This window comes from Petromyzon marinus, chromosome 29, assembly GCF_048934315.1.
Source record: "Petromyzon marinus isolate PM22_M1 ecotype Great Lakes invasive population chromosome 29, UKy_Petmar_22M1.pri1.0, whole genome shotgun sequence".
NCBI classification, from domain to species: domain Eukaryota; kingdom Metazoa; phylum Chordata; class Hyperoartia; order Petromyzontiformes; family Petromyzontidae; genus Petromyzon; species Petromyzon marinus.
The window spans coordinates 13,409,745-13,431,212 of NC_133695.1; the positions used below are offsets into that span (position 1 = coordinate 13,409,745).

A 21,468-nucleotide genomic window follows, 5' to 3' on the forward strand; every position below is an offset into this window, starting at 1 on the left:
CGACGCAGGTTGAGCGACGCAGGTGAGCGACGCAGGTGAGCGAAGTAGCTGAGCACCTGTCTGCTCTCCACACCCAGCCGCTTGTGCTGGAGCTGCGCCACACGCTCGCTCTTCTCCAGCTCCACCGACAGGGTGCCCAGCTGCCGCTCGTTCTGCGACAGCTGCAGGGAGAGCCGCGCCGCCGAGCTTGCGTGGGCCTCCTCACGCGCGCGCCATACCTGCCGCTCCTGCTGCTCGCGATGCGACTTCTCCAGCTGCTGCTCGCGCTGCGGATGCGTGGCACGGGCACGGCGAGCGGCACGAATGACACGGACACGAACGACACGGACACGGATGACATGGATGACATGGATGACACGGACGACACGGACACGCGACGCGGGATTTTACTCAACGCCGTCGTCTTACGGAAGGGGCAGCGGGTTTGACGCGAGCACAGCAAAGTAGGCTGCCAGCTGCGGTAGGGCACAGAAATAAGTTAAAACATTGTACACTGGCCCAGCATCGGAGTCACAACGATTCAATAAACAAAGCTACATAGAGGTGGGTGGAGCCATGGCCCAGTGGTAAGCACAAGGCACTCCTATGAACCCAGTCACCCGAGTTTGATTCCTGGCCAATGTATAACATTAAAGCACATGAGCAACTTCTCTAGCTGCTGCAGCTGGTGGTGGATGTGTATCCCGAGGGTTTAAGATGGCGGGAGCATGTTGGAGGTGTAAATTAGGATGAGACGGCTGTGGGGAATGCGTGTGTGGGTCGGTGGGTGGAGAATGGGTGAGTGGGTGGGGAATTGGTGTGTGGGTGGGTGGGGAATACGTGTGTGGGTCGGTTGGTGGGGAATGGGTGTGTGGGTGGGTGGGGAATGAGTGTGTGGGTCGGTGGGTGGGGAATGGGTGTGTGGGTCGGTGGGTGGGGAATGGGTGTGTGGGTGGGTGGGTGGGGAATGGGTGTGTGGGTGGGTGGGTGGGGAATGCGTGTGTGGGTTGGATGGTGGGGAATGGGTGTGTGGGTGGGTGGGGAATGAGTGTATGGGTCGGTGGGTGGGGAATGCGTGTTTGGGTCGTTGCGTGGGGAATGGATGTGTGGGTGGGGAATGAGTGTGTGGGTCGGTGGGTGGCGAATGCGTGTGTCGCTCGGTGGGTAGGGAATGGGTGTGGGTCGGTTGGTGGGGAATGGGTGTGTGGGTCGGTGGGTGGGGAATGCATGTGTGGGTCGGTGGGTGGGGAATGGGTGTGTGGGTCGGTGGGTGGGGAATGGGTGTGTGGGTCGGTGGGTGGGGAATGCATGTGTGGGTCGGTGGGTGGGGAATGCGTGTGTGGGTCAGTGGGTGGGGAATGGGTGTGTGGGTCAGTGGGTGGGGAATGCGTGTGTGGGTCGGTGGGTGGGGAATGGGTGTGTGGGTCGGTGGGTGGGGAATGCGTGTGTGGGTCGGTGGGTGGGGAATGCGTATGTGGGTCGGTGGGTGGGGAATGGGTGTGTGGGTCAGTGGGTGGGGAATGCGTGTGTGGGTCGGTGGGTGGGGAATGCGTGTGTGGGTCGGTGGGTGGGGAATGCGTGTGTGGGTCAGTGGGTGGGGAATGCGTATGTGGGTCGGTGGGTGGGGAATGGGTGTGTGGGTCAGTGGGTGGGGAATGCGTGTGTGGGTCGGTGGGTGGGGAATGCGTGTGTGGGTCGGTGGGTGGGGAATGCGTGTGTGGGTCGGTGGGTGGGGAATGCATGTGTGGGTCGGTGGGTGGGGAATGCGTGTGTGGGTCGGTGGGTGGGGTATGCGTGTGTGGGTCAGTGACCATGGGGAGAAGCCCAAGCCAAGAGGAGGGTGATGAGACTGTAAGAGGAGACCTCGAAGGTTAGGTGCCAAGCTCGCGAACAGGCGTGGGATATGTAGATGGAGGGAAGCAATGGTGAGATTTGTAGCGGTTGCGACCGCTTGATGTGACAGGGGCTGCACCTCGTGCTGGAGCTGTGCACGAGCTTCCTGCCCTTCGGCCTGGGCCCAGGTCAGAGCCTGTTGGAGGGCCTGAGTGCGGGCACGCAGCGACGTCGTCTCGGCGCTAGCCTCGGCCCGCACGCATGCTTGCTCCGAGCGTAGACGCGCCAGGGCCTGCCCGTAACACGATCACACAACCACCGCACAGCTCACACAGCACCAGCCACAACCACTGCACAGCTCACAAAACACCGCACAACAAAAACAACCGCCATTCGCCACTAAGTGATAGTGATGTCACCATGGCACTTGTGCCAGGCTATGTGCACGTTAAGGCTACGTGAAGTGTCGAACGCCCACTGGCAGGAGGTCATGGCACAGATCCAGGTGCCATGGTTCGACTCACTGAGATGACTGGCCCAAGCACCACCTGTGCCCCCTACTTGCCAACTTGCTGTGTTTTAGCCACCCGGTGTTCCACTCGTTGTTGTGAGCGTCGCTTCTCTGCCCTCCTTGCTGGAGGGCGACTGCCTCCAACTGCCCAGAAGCGTCCTTCACGAGCCTCCTCCACAGAGACCGATCTCGACACCGCTGGTACCAGTCATCCGCAAGTCCACTGAGCTCTACGTCCTCCTGTATCAGATAACTCCATCTCTTCTCTAGCCTGTCCCGCACCCGTTTAGCCCCTTCTATTCGGCCGAACAACAGCTGGTTAGCCATGCGGTGGCTGGGCATGTCGGCTACATGGCCCAGCCAACACAGCCTTGCCTGCCAAAGGAGCTCACCGATGGGACTTTGTCCAGATCTTTCAAGGATTTGTGAGCTCCTCACATAATCCACGCTGGTTAAACCCAGGATGGAACGTAGGCAGGCCAGCCTAAATGGTGAAGATGTTCCATTAGGGGGGTCCACGTTTCGCAAGCATAGAGAAGGGAGGGCATGACCATGGCCGAGAAGACCCGAAGCTTCATGTTGAGCAATAGACCAGGTAGCTTCCAAACAGTGTTACGCAGCTGATAAAAAGATAATGCCGCTCGGCTGATTCAGAGTGAGACCTCTGCTGTAAAAACAGAGCTGGTAATACTCGCCACTCTCTCCACAACTGCCCCATTACCAATTGGGAGTGGGGGTGGAGTATTTGATAGAATAAAATACCCAGGCAGGTGCTTAGTTTTGGTGGGGTTGATGGTAAGCCCTACTTCTTAGTGGCACGCTTCAGGTTCAGCAGCAGCACCTCCAACTCCTCCACTGAATGAGCAGCAATCACCAGATCATCGGCATACATAACATGGTTGACCAAAAGGAAGCCATCCCTTGAGTGCATCCGGGCATCGATTAGCCTCCCATTGCATCTGGAAATTCCTCCGGTACAGCCATCAAAGGCTTCACGAACTACGTAGTCAAAACAGATGTTAAATAATGTGGGAGCCAGAAGACATCCCTGTTGCACCCCAAGGTGAACAGAGAATGACTCCGACTCCCGGCCATGTAGTTTTACCCGGGCCTGCTCACCATCATGAAGGTCTATCTGATTGTGATCAGAGAGTCAGGGACTCCGAAAGCACGAAGAACAACCCAGAGCCCAGGCCTACTGATGGTATCATAGGCCTTGACCAGGTCAATACAGCAGAGATGTAAGTTCTGTGGGAATTCCCTACACCTCTGCTGTAACAGATGGACAGAAAATGTGGCATCTGTGCAGGACCGCCCTTTCCTGAAACCACATTGGGGCTCCGCAAGCCTCGTTCAGCCTGCCTGTCAGGTCCTTTCCCGGTACACTGAGGAGGGAGATGCCCCTGTAGTTGTTACAGTCTGTGCGGTCCCCCTTCTTAAAGAGGAGGACCACCAGGGCATCCTTCCAATCCTACGGAACACACAACCAGCCACACAACCACCACACAGCTCACACAGCACCAGCCACACAACCACCACACAAGCTCACGCAGCACCGCACACCACCAGTCGCATAACTCACACAGCACCGCACACCACCAGTCACACAACCACCACACAGCTCACACACCACCAGTCACACAACCACCTCACAACTCACACACCACCAGTCACACAACCACCACACAGCTCACACACCACCAGTCACACAACCACCACACAGCTCACACACCACCAGTTACACAACCACCTCACAGTTCACACAACAACAACCGCCATTCGCCACTAAGTGGTGGTGACGTCACCACGACGCTTGTGCCAGGCCATGTGCACCATGAGGCCACGTGAAGTGTCGAACGCCCGTGGGCAGGAGGTCACGGGGCAGACCCAGGTGCCACGGGTCGACTGACTGAGATGACTGGCTGGTGCACCACCTGTGCTCCCTACTGTGCCAACCTGTTGTGCTTTAGCCACCCGGCGCTCCGGTCGTTGTTGTGAGCGTCGCTCCTCCGCCCTCCGTTGTTGTTGGAGGGCGACTGCCTCCAACTGCCCAATAGCGTCCTTTACGAGCCTCCTCCACAGAGGCCGATCTTGACACCGCTGGTACCAGTCATCGGCAAGTCCACTCAGCTCCACGTCCTCCCGTACCACATCACTCCATCTCTTCTCTAGCCCGTGCCGCGCCCGTTTAGCCCCCTCGATCCAGCCGAACAAAAGCTGTTTCGGCATGCGGTGGCTGGGCATGCGGGCTACATGACCCAGCCAACGCAGCCTTGCCTGCCGGAGGAGCTCACCGATGGGACCTTGCCCAGATCTTTCAAGGATTTTTGAGCTCCTCACACAATCCAGCCTGGTTAAATCCAAGATGGATCATAGGCAGGCCAGCCTAAATGTTTCCAACCGGCGAAGATGCTCCATTAAGGGGGTCCACGTTTCACAAGCGTAGAGAAGGGAGGGAATGACCGTGGCCGAGAAGACCTGAAGCTTAGTGTAGAGCGACAGACCAGGTAGCTTCCACACAGCGTTACACAACCGATGAAAAGATATTGCCGCTCGACTGATTCGGAGTGAGACCTCTGCTGTTAACCACCACACAGCTCACACACCACCAGTCACACAACCACCACACAGCTCACACACCACCAGCCACACACGCACAGCACTGTGTATAGAGCACCGACCACACAACACAAGCACAGCACTCTTCACACAGCACCAGCCACAGAGAAATGAAGCCAGCTTTAGACAGTCACACAAGCCAAGTGTAGACAATAGCAGGCGTTCGGCAGCATAGGAGGTACAGCATTGACCATTGAATGGGGTACTTCCCCCCGCCCCACAGATATATGAATGTGAAGTGAAGCCGACTCCGGCGAAATTGGCTCCCAGCCAGGACTGGCTAAGAGGCTTCTTCTTAATGCTCCCCAGCGTGAGCCGAGAGCCTGGAAGCGTTCCCTCCCTCGGCCATAATTCCATCCCTGTTTGCGGAGTCCATCTGTTGGCCTCTTTTGCAACAACGATTCGTGCTGCAAGATTCTTCTTGTTTTCTCCTTGCTTTACTACTCGCAGTGACTCGTGAGTGTTGTCAATATTACTTGATGTAGGCCAATCAGTTTCAAGGGCATGCGCATTCATCATCAAAGCATATTTTGTTGGCATGTTTTGCCACAAGTATGCGTGGTTAATGCATACTTGATGCCTTGTAACAAACGTAATTTGTAACACCTGTAGTTATGCCAGAAAGGGTAAAACCCTTTTTATATTATCCCTTTAATATTGATCGAATGCTGTAAAAAAAGGGTCCCAACCGTGCGTTGACTGACTGGTTTTAAGAAATGCTTCCAAACATGCGCACGCTCTCGGAATGTTCGACCCGAGCACAGTTTGATGTGGCGAGCAGCCAAGGGCTGCAGAGGATGCCGTGAGGAGGGCCCATTCAGACTCCGAGCGCGGCCGCTCGGAGCAAATGGGCTCGGAGGGAACGAGCTCGGAGCGATCGTGCTCGGAGCGATCACGCTCGGAGCGAATGTGCTCAGAGCGAACGCGCTCGGAGCGAACGCACTCGACGTGCTGCTCGGTTACCCCACTGCCGGAGAGGTGGAGTTAGGGAGGTAGGGTTTGGGGGAGGCAAAAAAACTAAACACAGAAAAAACCATGCAGTGTTTATCGTAGAGCGATGCAACAATGGGGCGAATTGGAGGAGAGTTCACCCCAAGCAAGTGTGAGCCATCCCCACGGATGGCGTCGCGAAAGACCATCGGGGCAAGTGCTGCTAGTGAGCAGCACCTCTGTTGACCAACACGGCACACGAGGGGGGTGCGTGGCCAGGACCAGGTACTCATTTACACCGTGCACTGCACCAGGTACGCATTTCAGGCCGAGTCGACCTAAGGGTGTCGAAGAACTGTTTAAATATTCGCTGTCACTGTTATTGGTCGTGGTTGGGCATCGAACTCGAGTTGCTGGGTTTGTAGCGCAGTGCGCTAACCACTGCACCGCCTCTCCTCCCACACCAACACCACCCACCGGCGTCAAACCGGAGTTCGCAACTGCATCGATCAAACGATTTATGGCCCCGAATTCAGTGTTGGCAGAAAGGCAAAATCTCCCCAAATATGGGGCGAATGCAGTCCAAATGTGTGCAAAGTCTGCCGAATCGGCACAATTTTAACTGAAACTGTCTGTGGGGAGCGATTTTCTGCGACTCAGGAGTGAGACGGTATGGCTCGCGAGTGAGACGGCGTGGCTCGCGTGTCAGACCGCGTGGCTCGCGAGTCAGACAGCGCGGCTTGTGAGTCAGACTGCGTGGTTCGCATATCAGACCGCGTGGCTCGCGAGTGAGACAGCACGGCTTGCTGGTCGTGTGATGTGCTCTGAAACATTCACAGCTCTTTGGTTTTAGTTTTTTTTTAACAAGACAGTTGCTGAGCACAGGAAGTCGTCAAAGGACCAGAACGTCGAGTGGGATTATGAGTAATGTTTAGCGAGCACATGGAGCTGCTGTGGTGAGAGAAGTGCGAGCGGGTGGCGAAATTCACGAGTGAGTGTGTGTGACTGCGGTGGAGGTAAGAGCTGTGTGTGGATGAGTGAGGAAGTGTGGCTGGTGGCGGAGGAGAGTAGGAGGGTAGCGGTTAGCACGCTACGTTACAAACCCGGTGACCCGAGTTTGATTCCAGCTCACGGCCAACATCAGTGACGATTATCTGAACCGGTCCTGGGCCTCCCCTAGGTAGACTCAGCATCAAATGAGTACCGAGTGTGGTGTGCAAACATCGCCACTAGGGAGACAAAGGCGGCCGGGCGTGGTGTTGGCCACCCACCCCCTCGCGTGCCATGCCAGCCTTCATAGGCGCTAGCGAACAGCACTTGCCCCAGCAGTCTGTTCATGCTATTATGGATGATCTTTGTCTTTGACTTTGGTAAGAGCTGTGTATAGATGAGTGAGGGGGTATGGCTGGGGAGGAGCAGGGGGGGGATAAGAAAGGACGTTCACCTGCTTTGGGAAAGAAAGGGCGAAAGCAGTGCTGTGTGCAGGACGGACCGTGGCCGCTGGCCCCACGGCCAGTGCTTGGGGCATTCAGTGAGAGCAGTGTCCCATACATGGCGAATGCAAGTGGACTGTGTGATCACGCGCCTATGAGACAAGATTACTATGTTGCCATCTCAGGTGGTACCGACAAGTTACATATTGGGTCTTGGTCCATGGACTTTGGCCCGTACTCCTGGTCACATGGCTCACGATGAGCCAGCGCCAGTAATTGCCCAAGCTCTGCGGTCCTCTGTATATGAAGGTGTTATCGGCCAATTAATGAATGGTTTATATGTGAGAAGAAAAAGGAGCATCTGGAGAAAACCCAAGCATGCAAGGGAACAATGCTCTATTCCATACAGACGGAACAGGTGGAGTCCACATTTTTGCTCAACCGCCTTCTCCTGGCGAGCCAGGGTACGGACACCTCGCCAACGCCCATGGGGCAATGTATATACGGTGAACTTCTTTCACACCGTACGTAGTAACCGCGCTCATCGCAGTGCACGGGGAAGGGAGTTTCGCAACATCTGCGTGTGATCCAGCAACCCTCGCCGCCGCTGTCCCCATCGTGCCAGATCGCAGGCAGTTACATTGCAGCAGCGTAGGCACCGTGGTCCCGCAGCCGCGCTCACGACTCCCACGCGCCGAGCAGCACTCAGAGACGGCTGCGCTGCTCGTGGGAGGCACTGTGCGGCTCAAGCTTGAGCTGCAAAACCGGCGACCCGAGTTCGATTCCTACTCACGGCCAACACCAGTGACGATATCTGGGCCTCCCCTAGGTCGAATTAGCCTAAAATAAGTGCCAGTGTGTAAACATCACCACAAAGGAAACAAAGGCGGCCAGGCGTGATGCTGGCCGCCCACCCCCTCGTGTGCCGTTGCCGGGCCTGAATAGGTGCTTGCTCAGAGCACTTGCCCCATCAGTCTGTTATAGGCTATACTGGGCGTCTTTGTGTGCGAGTGAGCGAGGGGCATGCAGCGAGGCGACTGCTCACTTGCTGTAGCTCTGCAGTTGATTTGGAGTGGCTCCTCCTCAGGCTGCTTTGTCTCCAGTAGCTCAGCACCCTCATCTTGCTCACCAGCGTCTCCAGGTGGCTCTTGTCCTCTCGCAGCCTCTGCACCTCCTCGTGCTGAACACGCCGCTCAGGCACAGGCAGGGGAGGTTTTGGGTGGGCGAAGACCCCGTGAGGCACAAAACGTCAAGCGGCCTTCAACAGCACTGTCAAAGATGTGTATTAGATGAGAGTTGTAACACGCTTCTTGAGACATTAGTGGAAGGCACCTTACAAATAAATGTAAATTATTATTATGCACGTACGTACGTTGAATTAACTTTCGCACCGCACATAGCCAAACCACGCTAATGAGAGAGAGAGACGATTTTGGGAGGGAATTCCAAAGTGGAGCAGTGCGAGGGGAAGAAGTAGAGAGAGAGAAGTCTCTCAAGAGGGAGGGTCTTGCCAAGTTTTCAAAGCAGTGAGGCGATGCTGCTGCTGTGTGATCCAAATTTAGGTCATTTGCAGGTAAATTTTTTCAGCATTTGGATGTTTTATTCCAATACCAATGACATTGAGATATATATTTAACAATATGGAGGAAACCAGAGAATCCAGAGGAAACCCGTGCAGGACAGGCAAAGAACATACAAACTCCAAAGACAAACCAAGGGCATCAAAGCCGCCAAGACTTTATGGGCTACCGAAAATTTACAAACCTGATGTCCCGTTAAGACCCATAGTACAATAGGTTCTGCCACATACAAATTAGCACAATACGTAACTAAACAAATACAGCCCTGCATCGGTAGGACCTCTTCGTTCATCAAAAACTCTGAACATCTCGTAAATGTAATTAGATATATTAAGCTTGGCCCTAATGATATTCTCCTAAGTTTTGATGTGACTTCTCTGTTCACGAGGGTTCTGGTCAAAGTCAATTAAATTACTCGACACTGGTAACAAACAACGGTTTAGTCACAGATATCCCAAGACTAGCTAAACACTGTCTAAAGAACACCTACTTCTTGTGGCAAGGTGACTTCGATAAACAAAAGGAAGGAGCAGCAATGGGCTCTCCTTGTCTTCTGTGATAGCAAATTTGTACATGTGTAGTGACATGGAATGGGTCACTGTGGTGCATAGCGCTGGTTGCTGTCACAGAAGTGGATCGGAGGTGGAGTAGCCCTGTCTGCCAGTAGGATGTGATGAGCCAGAGAGAGGGACGTGAGGCAACGGGGGCAGAGGGGGTACGTGTGGTAAAGCCTACTGGGTGTATGAAGGAAAGACCCCGAGTGAGGGTTCGGAGCTGTTGTTTGGAGTGGAACCGACGTGCTGCTGGAGTCCTCGTCACCGTCTTCACCTCGTCGGCGTTGTTGGTCAGGCAGCCTGTTAGCTGTCCTGAGCCTAGCATAGTTACCTCTTGTACCTGTGAAGGCTATAATACATATAGTGCCTTCTACTGTTAGTATCTCCGAGTGATTCACTACAAATGGAAGATTTTGAAATAAAAGCAATAGCTTCAAGCACACTAAAACCCTCTGCTTTTATTTCTTTGTCAGTGGGCAAACGTACAAAATCAGCAGGGGATCAAATACTTTTTTCCCTCACTGTAAGGAACGAAACAGGTGGACATCTCCACAAATCTGGCTGTCGCCTGATGAAGCTAGTTGTAATTACTGGCGAAACGTTGTACTCAGATTGTAAATGTTGTGGCTTGGTTCTCCAACACACCGGTGTGCTGTACTAGTGACGAATTGGCATGTTCTATTTGCATGACAATCCTTACTAGTTGGCTGTGTCGAGTGTGTTTTTTGTTTGTATTTTGACCACAAGTATTGTGGTTAATGCACACATGTTTTCTTGTAAAAAGGTTTGAGTTTTGTTGCCAGAAAAAAGGGGAAAAACCATATTATTATATTTTGGTACTGGCAAAGGAGGTCTAATGATGTAGATGCTTACCCCAAGCCCTCATTACTTTGATAGTGCATTGTCTTTGAGCTGCACGCATTTTGGCGTCCTCTGGTCTAGCACCAATTGAGTCGAGGCTCAAAAGAAAGCCGTCTCTAGTTTGGACCAATCAGTTTCAAGGACAATGTATATATTATCAGAGTGTGTTTTTTTTTGCATTTTGACCACAAGTATTGTGGTCAATGCACACGTGATTCCTTGTAAAAAGGTTTCAGTTTTGTTGCCAGAAAAAAGGGGAAAAACCCTATTATTAAATTTTGTATTTTACCAGGTGAGGCCCACTGAGCTAAAACTATCTATTTTTCATAAGCGATCTGGCTCAACGTAGTGGCTTATCATGTGGAAATTTACAGCAGCCAAATACTCTAAATGCATGTTTCTAAATGTGGAGGAAGAACCCGGGAGAAAAATCCACGCGACTACGTGGAGAGAAACACTCAAACTCCAAATATACAGGCGCCAGGGTTGGGATCGAACCCACGACCTCCTGTATACCAGGTGAGGTAGTTAACATATCACCAATGTGGCGACCTAGAGGAGTCCCACGACTGGTTCAGATATTCGTCACTGGTGTTGGCCACGAGTGGAAATCTAACTCAGGTCACCAGGTTCTTAGCGCCACCGGTTTTCATATCAACTACACACAGTCACATAAAGAAACGCAGATTATACATCAATATAGATATTATCTACTTGCAAAATCGATACGCTTAGCTTTGAAATTTTAATGTATTTTTTTGTATCCCACTAAAATGCTTACGGCACTCGTACAGCTACCTCCAGTGTTCACAAGGACGTGACATTAATCAGATAAATTGTCTAGAGCTACGTTCATCTCCCCCACGCGCTTCGGCATAACACAGTAACCCTTCACCTCGAGTCTTGGACAGATGCAAACAACTATACGCATTGACGTCTGTTTTTGCATTTTTTAAAACTGGGGGGGGGGGGGGGGGGGGTAGGTGAGAAGTGGAGGAGGGTTGCGCATAGTATCAGCTGTTGCGCATGCTACGGGGGATCTCGGAGTGTGAACGCGCTCGGGGCCAACGTGCTCGGAACGAACGCGCTCAGAGTGATCACTCACGACGCGCTGCTCAGTTACCCCACTGCTGGGGAGGCGGGGGGGGGATGAAAAACTAAATACATAAAAAAAACCCTGCAGTGTTTATCACAGAGCGACAACTTCTGTTGTCTGCACGGTGTCAGTAGCCGCTGCGCAAGGGAGCCCCCGGCTGGACACACACCACAAGCACTGCTACCTCTCAGCGGTATCTGTGGGAGAGTTTCAAGGTTTAAAGTTCGCTTTCTGCCACCGGAGTGGGAATTCAAGAGAGCGGGAATAGAGGAGTCACATTTGCAAGAGTGACCAGAGTCACTGAAATAGCCAAAAGAAAAAAAATACTCCGATGAACAATAAAAATATAAATGGGAAACAAAATCAAATCAAAGGTTTCGCAGTCACAAAGATCGTGGGATTGGATCAAAATATGAAACACCGAACGAAGAACACCATTCGTTTAACAGCTCCAACGCAATTCTCAATTTTAGCTTTGTAAAAAATCAAGACAAAATTTACGTCAAACGATCCTCTTACTTTGTCGGCCACGAGCGACTCAAGAGAAACAACCGTGACAACGGAAAACGCGAGCCTCCCCTGGGCCACGTGCCAGCTGGATGGAGCTTCCTCACCTTCTTCAGGTTCCTCTGCAGGGAATAGTCCTCCCTGCTCACTCCGCTCTTCCTGCGGAGGAGCCGGATACTCTCGACCCCCTCCCTGCGCACGAGCGCGACCGAGTCGAGTGCCTCCTGGTGCAGCTCCGTCCTGAACTCGTCCAGCGCGCCCTGCGGCACAGACACGCACCCTCGTCCCATCCCAACACCCTGCAGCAGACACGCACCCCATCCCAATGCCCTGCTGCAGACATGCTCCCTCGTCCCATACCGCTATGCTCACTCTCTCACTCAACGCCCTTCCCGGCAGTCATAGTTCATAGTTCATTTATTTGGTATAGCCCTGTGAGCCATTCGGCTCTTGAATCGGGTGCAACCGCAACAAACACAAAACATGAACAAGAAAACATCTTAAAGTGATTATGTGACTGTGCAAACAGAAAATACAGGAAAAAAATATCAAAATATTCCTGAAATAGCACCGTACACCAACGCTGTGTGCAAAAATCCCAGTGGGATGCAAGTCAAATAACAACAACCACAAGACAACTAAGATTAAGGCCATCAGTCTAACTCCGTACTACAATAAACAAAAACATGGCCAAAACCAAAAAAACTTTTCGAAATCACCAAAATAAAAGCCATAAATGCAATGTAACAGTGATCATAGGGACTGTGACCGAATTTTTAGCAATAAACTACGTAAAAAAATTATAACACCAAAATCTAGGGCCATAATTTAGGCCACTGAATAGCAGTGGCAGCTAGGGTTGTACAACTCCTCTAGAACAGTTTTGAGTGAAGATCTCATAGGTAGTGATTCAAGTTGCAGTTTATTGGCAATAGCATTCCAGCGTGTCTGGTGCAGTGAGAAGCACCGGCGTGGCAGACCGACGTTTACAGGCCACATCTCCACCACGAGTGAACGTTGTGCGGTTCAGCAAGGGTGTGGTGTGGGGAGGTGTTGGGCTGGCTTATGTTGATGGAATGAGTTGAAGGAACGAGTTGACGGAATGAGTTGAAGGAATGAGTTGACGGAATGTGTTGAAGGAACAAGTTGAATGAACGCATTGAAGGAAGGAGTTGAAGGAACGCCGGTGTTTACGTAAACCAGAAGGCGACCTTCGCATCTACAGGAATGCCGCCGGACAGCGCGGAGCCCTGTGACTAAGATGACTAATACGACGTCATCTCACCATGACGGCGAAGAGGTCGGAGCAGAGGCTGCGCATGAGCGCGTCGTACTCGGCACGCTCCTCGTCGCGCGCCTGCTGCCGTGCTCGCTCCTCGGCGCCGCGCGCCTCCGCGAGCTGCGAGCGCAGAGATGTCACCTCGACCAGCAGCCGCAGCGTCCCCTCGCCGAGCTCGCGCTGTCGCGGAAAGCACACGCAGGGAGCACACGTGGGCATCACACGCGGGCATCACACGTGGGCATCACACGCGGGCATCACACGCGGGCATCACACGCGGGTAGCACACACGGGCAGCACACGTGTGCAGCACACACGGGCATCAGACGGGGGCAGCACACATGGGCAGCACACGCGGGCAGCACACGCAGAGAGCACACGGAGAGAGCACACAGCACACGCGGGCATCACATGTGCAGGTCAACACCTCGAGGAGAAAAGTTTATACTTGTAATGAGATCTCTTGGATGGTAAATTCACCGCGTGTTACCCCACCGTATTAACAGCCCCACCTTCTGGGGAAGCGGGTCCCCACTCCCTCACCCCTCTCCTTTGCCCTCCCCCCCCTCTCTGTCATGTCAGGTGAGTTCTGTATGACGGGATACACTCCGAACGGATTATGTGACTGGCTGTAACGGGCTCGTAAAGTGTCAAACAAAAGCTTCAATGGAAGTAAAAAATCACCGCTTGTGTGTGAGAATGCAACTTGGGCTGCCACATTTACCGCTGTGCAGCCAATCCGGACACATTTCTCAGTCAGCATTAGGTCTATGAGCAGAACTGTGCCGTTCACTGGAATAAAGCTCAACACAATACTGCTACCAGACCCCAATGCAAATCAATTCGTACAACGCGAGCACGGATAATAATAATAATAATCAAAGTTTATATCACGTCGTTCATGCAAAACTGCATCTGACAATGCTGTACAAGACAACAGCAAAAAACAATACAAAGACATAGCACACCTAAACCAAGGCCCACGCAACCACGGGGGAAAGAGACACGCAAACCCTAAATATATATCAGGTATCAGGGTCGGGATCGAACCCACGACCTCCTGAATACCAGACGAGGTGGTTTAACATCTCCTAGCCACCGTGGCGAGTCCCCAGTCACGGCCGTGTGGGTGCGAGCGCCGAGAGACAGCGGCTGCGGCTTCTGTCCCACCTGCACGTCGAGCTGCTCCGTGGGTTGGGCCACCTCCTGCAGAGCGGCGACTTCCTGCAGAAGACGGAGATCACCGCACCAGTGAACCGGAGTACGACCCGTTGTGGCGAGGTGTTAACTACCTCGCCTGGTATACAGGTCATGGGTTCGATCCCGATCCTGACGCCTGCTGTATATTTGGAGTTTGTGCATCTCTCTCCCCGTGGTCGCGCGTATTTTCTCCGGGTCCTCTGATTTTTCCCTCCACATTTAGAAACATGCAATTAGAGTACTTGGCTGATATTTTCCACGTGATAAGCCACTTCTTCGATCTATCATTTGTGATAGCTACGTCGCTTGTGAAGCTCAGTGGGCCTTGACCTGCTAAAATAAAATGTTTTTTTATCGCAATCTGCAGGTTGCACTGCCAGCTTTGCTCTTGCTTCTCAACGCCGCAGAGGCGACCAGTGCACGGACTGTTATAGGAGCTACCGGGAACGAGCGGCAAAATCCCACGGCTGTACTCTGCCACGCTCGAAAGTCTACGCAGCCCGTCTCCACCAAACCCAGCATCGACCGGCGCTATGAAGTATGATCAGTAATCCCCAAGATCCGCACAGTGTGGACACGGCCTCACCCAGCAGCGGATGGACAAGAACCCCGGCGCACACGTGCGAGGGGGGAGAACTCAAGAGAACAAGGTTGGAGTCTCGGTCGTGCGAGTTACCTTGGCGCCACCAACACTGCACAAGGCAAAGCAAGGTGGTTGTGGGGGAGGTGGGGGGGCACGTGCCTGCTCGCGCTGCTGCAACAAGCGCTGCTGGTGGCGCAGCAGGTGCTCGTAGAACATTGAGAAGGCCTGGAAGTTGCTCCGCTCCCTCTGCATGACGTGCGAGGCGAGGGTCGCCAGGCTGCGCGAGAGGTGCACTTTGTCCAGCCGCACCTGTGGCCACACAGCGGGCATGCCATAGCAGAGCTTCTTCAGCAGCTGCACCAATGCAACGCACCGATGCACCAACACACCACATGAACACACCGCACAGCACGCAGATGGAAGGGTGTTTGTTCACTCAAAGTCCAGTAAAACTCGGTCATACACAGGTCGGGAGGGATTCCCTAGAAGTGCCTCAAACGCCCTCTCCCGACTTGTTTTTCAAACCTTCCTTATCACCACCCCCACTCTTTACCACTCGCCCCCCCCCAACCCCCTTGTCTCCAGCGGTCCAAGCTGTTCACGAGCTTTCCTCAGTTCAGACTTCCCTGCCGATCGCCGACTCGCCTTGGGTTTTTCATCGAATCATGCGCGGTCGGCGGTCAGCCAATGGCGCGAGTGGAACGCTTCGCTCCACCCCAGCTGACAGTTGACCACCCAGCGATGGGTAGCCCGACTTCGAACCGCTTTCCATGACATGCAGGGTACGCCGTTGGCGACCCTTACACAGAGACAAATATGCCACTGGTTTTCAATTGAGATTGCGCGACTGGGATTATGCACAGCAGCAATCATCACCCCCCTAGTGGCAGACGAATGCCCGCCGGCAGGCCCAGGTGCCGAGTCACTTTGTGCCCCAGCGTATAGGGCGCCATGTCAAACACAAATGATTATTATCATTACTCACAGTGCACACACAGATAAATAATACTCACAATTACATACATCACTTACACTAACAAGCAAAGACAAAGATCTCCTGTATAGCCTTTAACATAGCTTTTTGGCAAGTGCTGTGAGTGAGCAACTATTGAGGGGACATGAGGAGGTGGGAAGCCAGCACCACGCCCGGCCGCCTTTGTCTCCCTAGTGCCAATGTTTACACACCGCACCAGGTGCTCATTTGAGGCCGAGTTAACTTCGGGGAGGCCCAGGATTGGTTCAGAAATTCGTCATAGATGTCAGCCGTGAGCAGGAACCGAACTCGGGTCGCTGCATTCGTAGCGCACTGCACTAACCGCTACACTACTGCTCCCCATGAACAGCACACACATGACATAGACACACAGACGACACAGATACACAACAACAACCGCCATTCGCCACTAAGTGGCGGTGACGTCACCAAGACGCTTGTGCCAGGCCATGTGCACCTTGAGGCCACGTGAAGTGTCGAACGCCCGCTGGCAGGAGGAGATGGCTGACTGATGCACCACCTGTGCTCCCTACTGTGCCAACCTGCTGTGTTTTAGCCACCCGGCGCTCCGCTCGTTGTTGTGAGCGTCGCTCCTCCGCCCTCCGTTGTTGTTGGAGGGCGACTACCACCAACTGCCCAGTAGCGTCCTTCACGAGCCTCCTCCACAGAGGCCGTTCTTGACACCGCTGGTACCAGTCATCGGCAAGTCCACTCAGCTCCACGTCCTCCTGTACCACATCACTCCATCTCTTCTCTAGCCCGTGCCACGCCCGTTTAGCCCCCTCGATCGGGCCGAACAAAAGCTGGGCATGCGGGCTACATGACCCACCCAACGCAGCCTTGCCTGCCGGAGGAGCTCACCGATGAGATCTTGCCCAGATCTTTCAAGGATTTATGAGCTCCTCACATAATCCAGTCTGGTTAAACCCAGGATGGATCAGGCTAGCCTAAATGTTTCTAACCGGCGAAGATGTTCCATTAGGGGGGTCCACGTTTTTCAAGCGTAGAGAAGGGAGGGAATGACCGTGGCCGAGAAGACCTGAAGCTTAGTGCAGAGCGACAGACCAGGTAGCTTCCACACATCGTTACGCAACCGATGAAAAGATATTGCCGCTCAACTGATTCGGAGTGAGACCTCTGCTGTTAAACTGGAGCCGGTCATAAGCACACAGCCCAGGTATGGGAAACTCTCCACTCTCTCCACAACTGCCCCACCACCGATTGGGAGTTGTGGGGGTGGAGTGTCCGATGGTACAAAATAGAAACACACACTAACAGACACACACACACGCCATGGACACACACACGACACGGACACACACACTACACTAACGTGTGCTCGGAGTTAGGGGCTGTGGAGCTCTCACTTCAGTCTCTGAGAGCTGTGCGTGCTCCAGGAGATGATGGACAAAGTCCTCCACGATGGCGGGCCGCTCATTGGTGAGGTTTTCACTCATCAGGGGGTGCCTCCACAGGTCTCCTCGAGCACAGAGCAGACGGGAAGCATGACACAGGCACCGTGAGTACGGGCTCTGAGAGTGTTGGAGAGTTGTGGTTAATGTACCGGTGAGGCGGGAGTGTATCGGTGAAGTGTGAGAGTCCTGGTGAGGTGCAAGTGTACCTGTAGGGAGTGCAGCCTCCTCCCGTGCCCTCTCGGACACAGCCAGCGCCAGCTCTGCGCTGATCTTCCTGTGTGTCTCTTGAATCATCGTGCACTCCAAACTGTCAATCAGCTTCTCCAGCTGAGAGAAAAAACGTCAATTCAAGGCCTTGTGTATAACCGAGTGTTGTAAGCGTGGGGTGCGGTGAGCGTGAGGTGCGGTGAGCTTGGGGTGCGGTGAGCGTGGGGTGCCGTGAGCGTGGGGTGCGGTGAGCGTGGGGTGCGGTGAGCGTGGGGTGCGGTGAGAGTGGGGTGCGGTGAGCATGGGGTGTGGTGAGCGTTTGGTGCGGTGAGCTTGGGGTGCGGTGAGGGTGGGTGCGGTGAGTGTGGGATGCGGTGAGGGTGGGTGTGGTGAGTGTGGGGTGCGGTGAGGGTGGGGTGCGATGAGGGTGGGGTGCGGTGAGTGAAGAGTGCAGTGAGAGTGGGGTGCGGTGAGTGTGCGGTGAGTGTGGGGTGCGGTGAGAGTGGGGTGCGGTGAGCGTGGAGTGCGGTGAGTGTGGAGTGCGGTGAGTGTAGAGTGCGGTGAGAGTGAGGTGCGGTGAGAGTGGGGTGCGGTGAGTGTGGAGTGCGGTGAGCGTGGAGGCCCTCACCTGCGCCATGCGGACGTCCACCTCGGAGGCCCCCGCTGGGACCGCCGTGGCCTCCTCCAGCCGAGCCTCCGCCGGCGCGTCTAGTCCCATGCGGCACGCGAGGGCCTTCAGCGCCGGGGCCAGGATCTCCACCCTGGCGGCAGCGACCGCACGCTCGTCAGCACTTCAGCGCTCAGACCGCAGCCAACGGCGCCATATTTGTTTGCTTTTGTAAGGAATGCCGAGAGAGGAACCCTATCAGGAAATAAATAAATAAATAAATATGCCTTCGCCGGGTATAACGGCACCTCGCGAGTTCTAATAACGAGCCCAACTCTCATTGGCGAGATGCTATCATAGCTGACGATGTTGGGCACACGCCCAATCGGACTTGAAGGTGGAGATCATTCAAATTGAAAACTGAATGGAAACGAGGGGTCGGTTGGGAGACCATTAGGAGAAATGCATGGGATTGGTGGAGAGTCATGGAAAACTCCAGAAAGGATGAGTAAAAGCAGGGATAGAAGGGGGTTCAGAGTGTCTGAACGGGGTGATTCTTTGATATGTGACAATGCATACTGTGCACAAGACGTGATCAAGACGAAGTTTAAGACTCACTCGGCTACTCCTTGATGCTTGTAATTTGTGCAAGGTGTAAACGACACGGAATTATACGACGCATGTGCTATGAATTCCACTCTGTGTGATTATTTATTTGCTTCTTCATATGGCTGATGTTGATGAAGAGCAAAAAACCTCAAATTGTACATGTGGATACTTGATGTTGATGATAATGCACAAAAGGGAAATTAAAAACCCTCAGGCAGTGTGCGGAGACTGTGGTCACTACCCAGAACAGAACCATGGGACGTGCAACGCCGACGCCAAATTCACAAACATGAAGGAGGGGACATCACCACAGCGATGATTCACCACTGTGCCACGCCCGACGCAACCGCCTGGCTCACGAACCACCTGGACGTGACGCTGCTTGGCTGTTACTGAGCGCGTAGCGGATATCCAGCAGCGAGCGGCATGATTGATGGCGCGATTCCCCCCGCGAGAACGACCGCAACCGGTGGACCGTGGCACGTCGGCGCGTCTCACCTGTACGTCTTGCTAAGCCCGGCAGCGTCGCTCACTCCTGGTCGCTGGTGCCCCCACTCCACCTTGAGCAGCTCCAGCCGCTTGCACAGCAGCAGGAACGCTTCGAGCAGTGCAAGGGTCGACAGCGGGTCGGCCCGCGGCGCGCCAGGGAGGGGTGGGGCCAGCAGCGTCCCCCCCCCGTCGTTGTCGTCGTCATCACCGCTGCCGTGAGGAGCGCGTTCTGCCAGCGGGGCCACGACAAACGCGGCCCCACCGGCGGCCGCTCTCTGCAGGACGTCCTCCAGAAGCAGCGAGACGCCAAGAATCTCACCGTTGAGGGCCCGACGCCCGCTAACCGTCAGTCCGCAAAGACGCAGCTGGACGTGAAGACAAACGGACAAAGGGGCACATGAAACGGACTCTGGAGTCAAAAGAGATTTGACGGCGGTGGTTTCCTCCGGCCCGTGCCCGTCGAGCGTCACTGACCTGCAGGCCGTGTTGCGTCTGCCACAGCTGGCCGATCATCCCCGGGTAGGGCCCCTCTGTGTTCAGGAATGACCTCCAGGGGAAGAGCTCCGCGGCCTGTGTGGGGAGCACAGGAATAGGAGATGCCACGCGCCGCCGGGCTCCTTGTGGTGGCGCTCGCATGGAGACTGCTATGGGGATGTATTATTGGCCTAATCCCAATTATTCTCAAGGACACCTTGGGTGACTGCTACTATAATATTGTTTTATTTTGGGTTAGATCACGTAAATATAAATGTGTCGTTAAACCTGCCACCACCTGACACAAGCAATTAGTAAGGCTTGTCACGTAAACAGAACATGCCAATTCGTAACTCGTACAGCACACCGGTGTGTTGGAGAGCAAATCCATAACATTTACAATCCCGGTATGCCGTTTCGCCAGTGATTACAACTAATGATGCTAGTTGCAATTACTGGCGAAATGTTGTGGATGTGTTGGAGAGCAAATCCACAACATTTACAATCTGAGTGAGTGAGTGGGGTGGAAACGCCGGTGGGATCGTGTAAGTGAGTGAGTGAGGTGGAGACGTTGGTGGGATCGTGTAAGTGAGTGAGTGAGGTGGAGACGCCGGTGGGATCGTGTAAGTGAGCGAATGATTGAGGTGGAGATGCCGGTGCGGCTTTGAATGTTGCCGCTGGTGAAGGCTGCATGGGAGACGGTGCTGGAGGAAGACGGAGGGGGCAGATGGAGCGAGCGCAGGGGGCGGCACCTGCGGGCTGCCCGGCTGCACAGGCCGCGGCAGGCGCAGCGCCGCTCCATACAGGCTGGCGGCAGGGACACCCAGCGCTCGGGGCGTGGTGCTTGCCTCCTCGCTCACTTGCACGGCGCCGCTGGCCCTGCGCGCAGCACGCATGCAACAAGCAGGAGATGTCGCGGCATCATCACCACGAAGCCGCAGCAAGTCGGTGCCGGGCTGGCGGCACACTGAGCCTACGTGGCCTCACAAGTCCCGATACGGGTAGGCCATGCGCGTACACGCAGATAACAGAAATGTCAACTTGTGACGTACCTCCAACGCCCAGGATTTGATCGCTCTCGTAGAGGGAGAGAACGACTCAGAGGGGCGAGGCCGAACCACAACAATTTCCCAATTGTTGGGGTCTTCTATATATTCAAGTTTTATCCAGGTTTTAGTGGCCAATTAACGTTGCAAAATGATTTCCTGCTCAAATTAGTTTGATGTGGTCCGGCTCTCTTGTTTACAGTCCTAAGCATTCCTACGGCAAGGACGAGTTTATCCATAGGAGAGCCACTAGGAGGTACACAATTACAAATGTGTGTGCACATGTACACTCAAAAGGGGCCTATGTCTCCTCGACCATGCATCACTCTGGGTGTTTCACAACGGCCCCTGGCCAGGTACAGCCGATGAGCCCTTATAAAGGCGGAAACAGGGATCCTTTTCTGTCATACTGCGATAAAAAAAACGTGACCTCTTCGGTGGCATTCTGTTCCTCTAATAGCCTCGCTGAGGCCGCATCAAATCCACACAGCGCTACAATCACGCACACGTATGTTCGCATGAGGACTCATCCCGTTAAGACGCACTTCTTAAGGCGGTTATGTTTGTCAGATCTGCCAACAGTCAGTGGGCGCAGCAGGTGAGCAGTGAGGTCCGCTCCGGAGGCGCTCTCTTCCCAACGTAACACATCGGCTACTCGCTTC

The 21,468-nt window shown here is 54.1% G+C and overlaps 1 protein-coding gene across 2 annotated transcripts in view; it reads right to left on the reverse strand.

The window, feature by feature from the left end:
- LOC116947118 (uncharacterized) overlaps window positions 1-21,468 on the reverse strand; it is a 92,480-nt gene that overhangs the window by 8,782 nt on the left and 62,230 nt on the right. For both annotated transcript variants that reach the window (XM_032962538.2, XM_032962537.2), the window contains exons 32-44: window positions 20,513-20,639; window positions 19,761-19,856; window positions 19,296-19,651; window positions 18,210-18,342; window positions 17,581-17,701; window positions 17,327-17,436; window positions 15,125-15,274; window positions 14,353-14,406; window positions 13,189-13,362; window positions 12,011-12,163; window positions 8,351-8,485; window positions 1,952-2,104; window positions 57-266 (exon numbers count right to left, since the gene is read on the reverse strand). In XM_032962538.2, coding sequence (XP_032818429.2) covers window positions 57-266; window positions 1,952-2,104; window positions 8,351-8,485; window positions 12,011-12,163; window positions 13,189-13,362; window positions 14,353-14,406; window positions 15,125-15,274; window positions 17,327-17,436; window positions 17,581-17,701; window positions 18,210-18,342; window positions 19,296-19,651; window positions 19,761-19,856; window positions 20,513-20,639 — 1,972 coding nt within the window. The remainder of the gene's footprint in view (window positions 1-56; window positions 267-1,951; window positions 2,105-8,350; window positions 8,486-12,010; window positions 12,164-13,188; window positions 13,363-14,352; window positions 14,407-15,124; window positions 15,275-17,326; window positions 17,437-17,580; window positions 17,702-18,209; window positions 18,343-19,295; window positions 19,652-19,760; window positions 19,857-20,512; window positions 20,640-21,468) is intronic.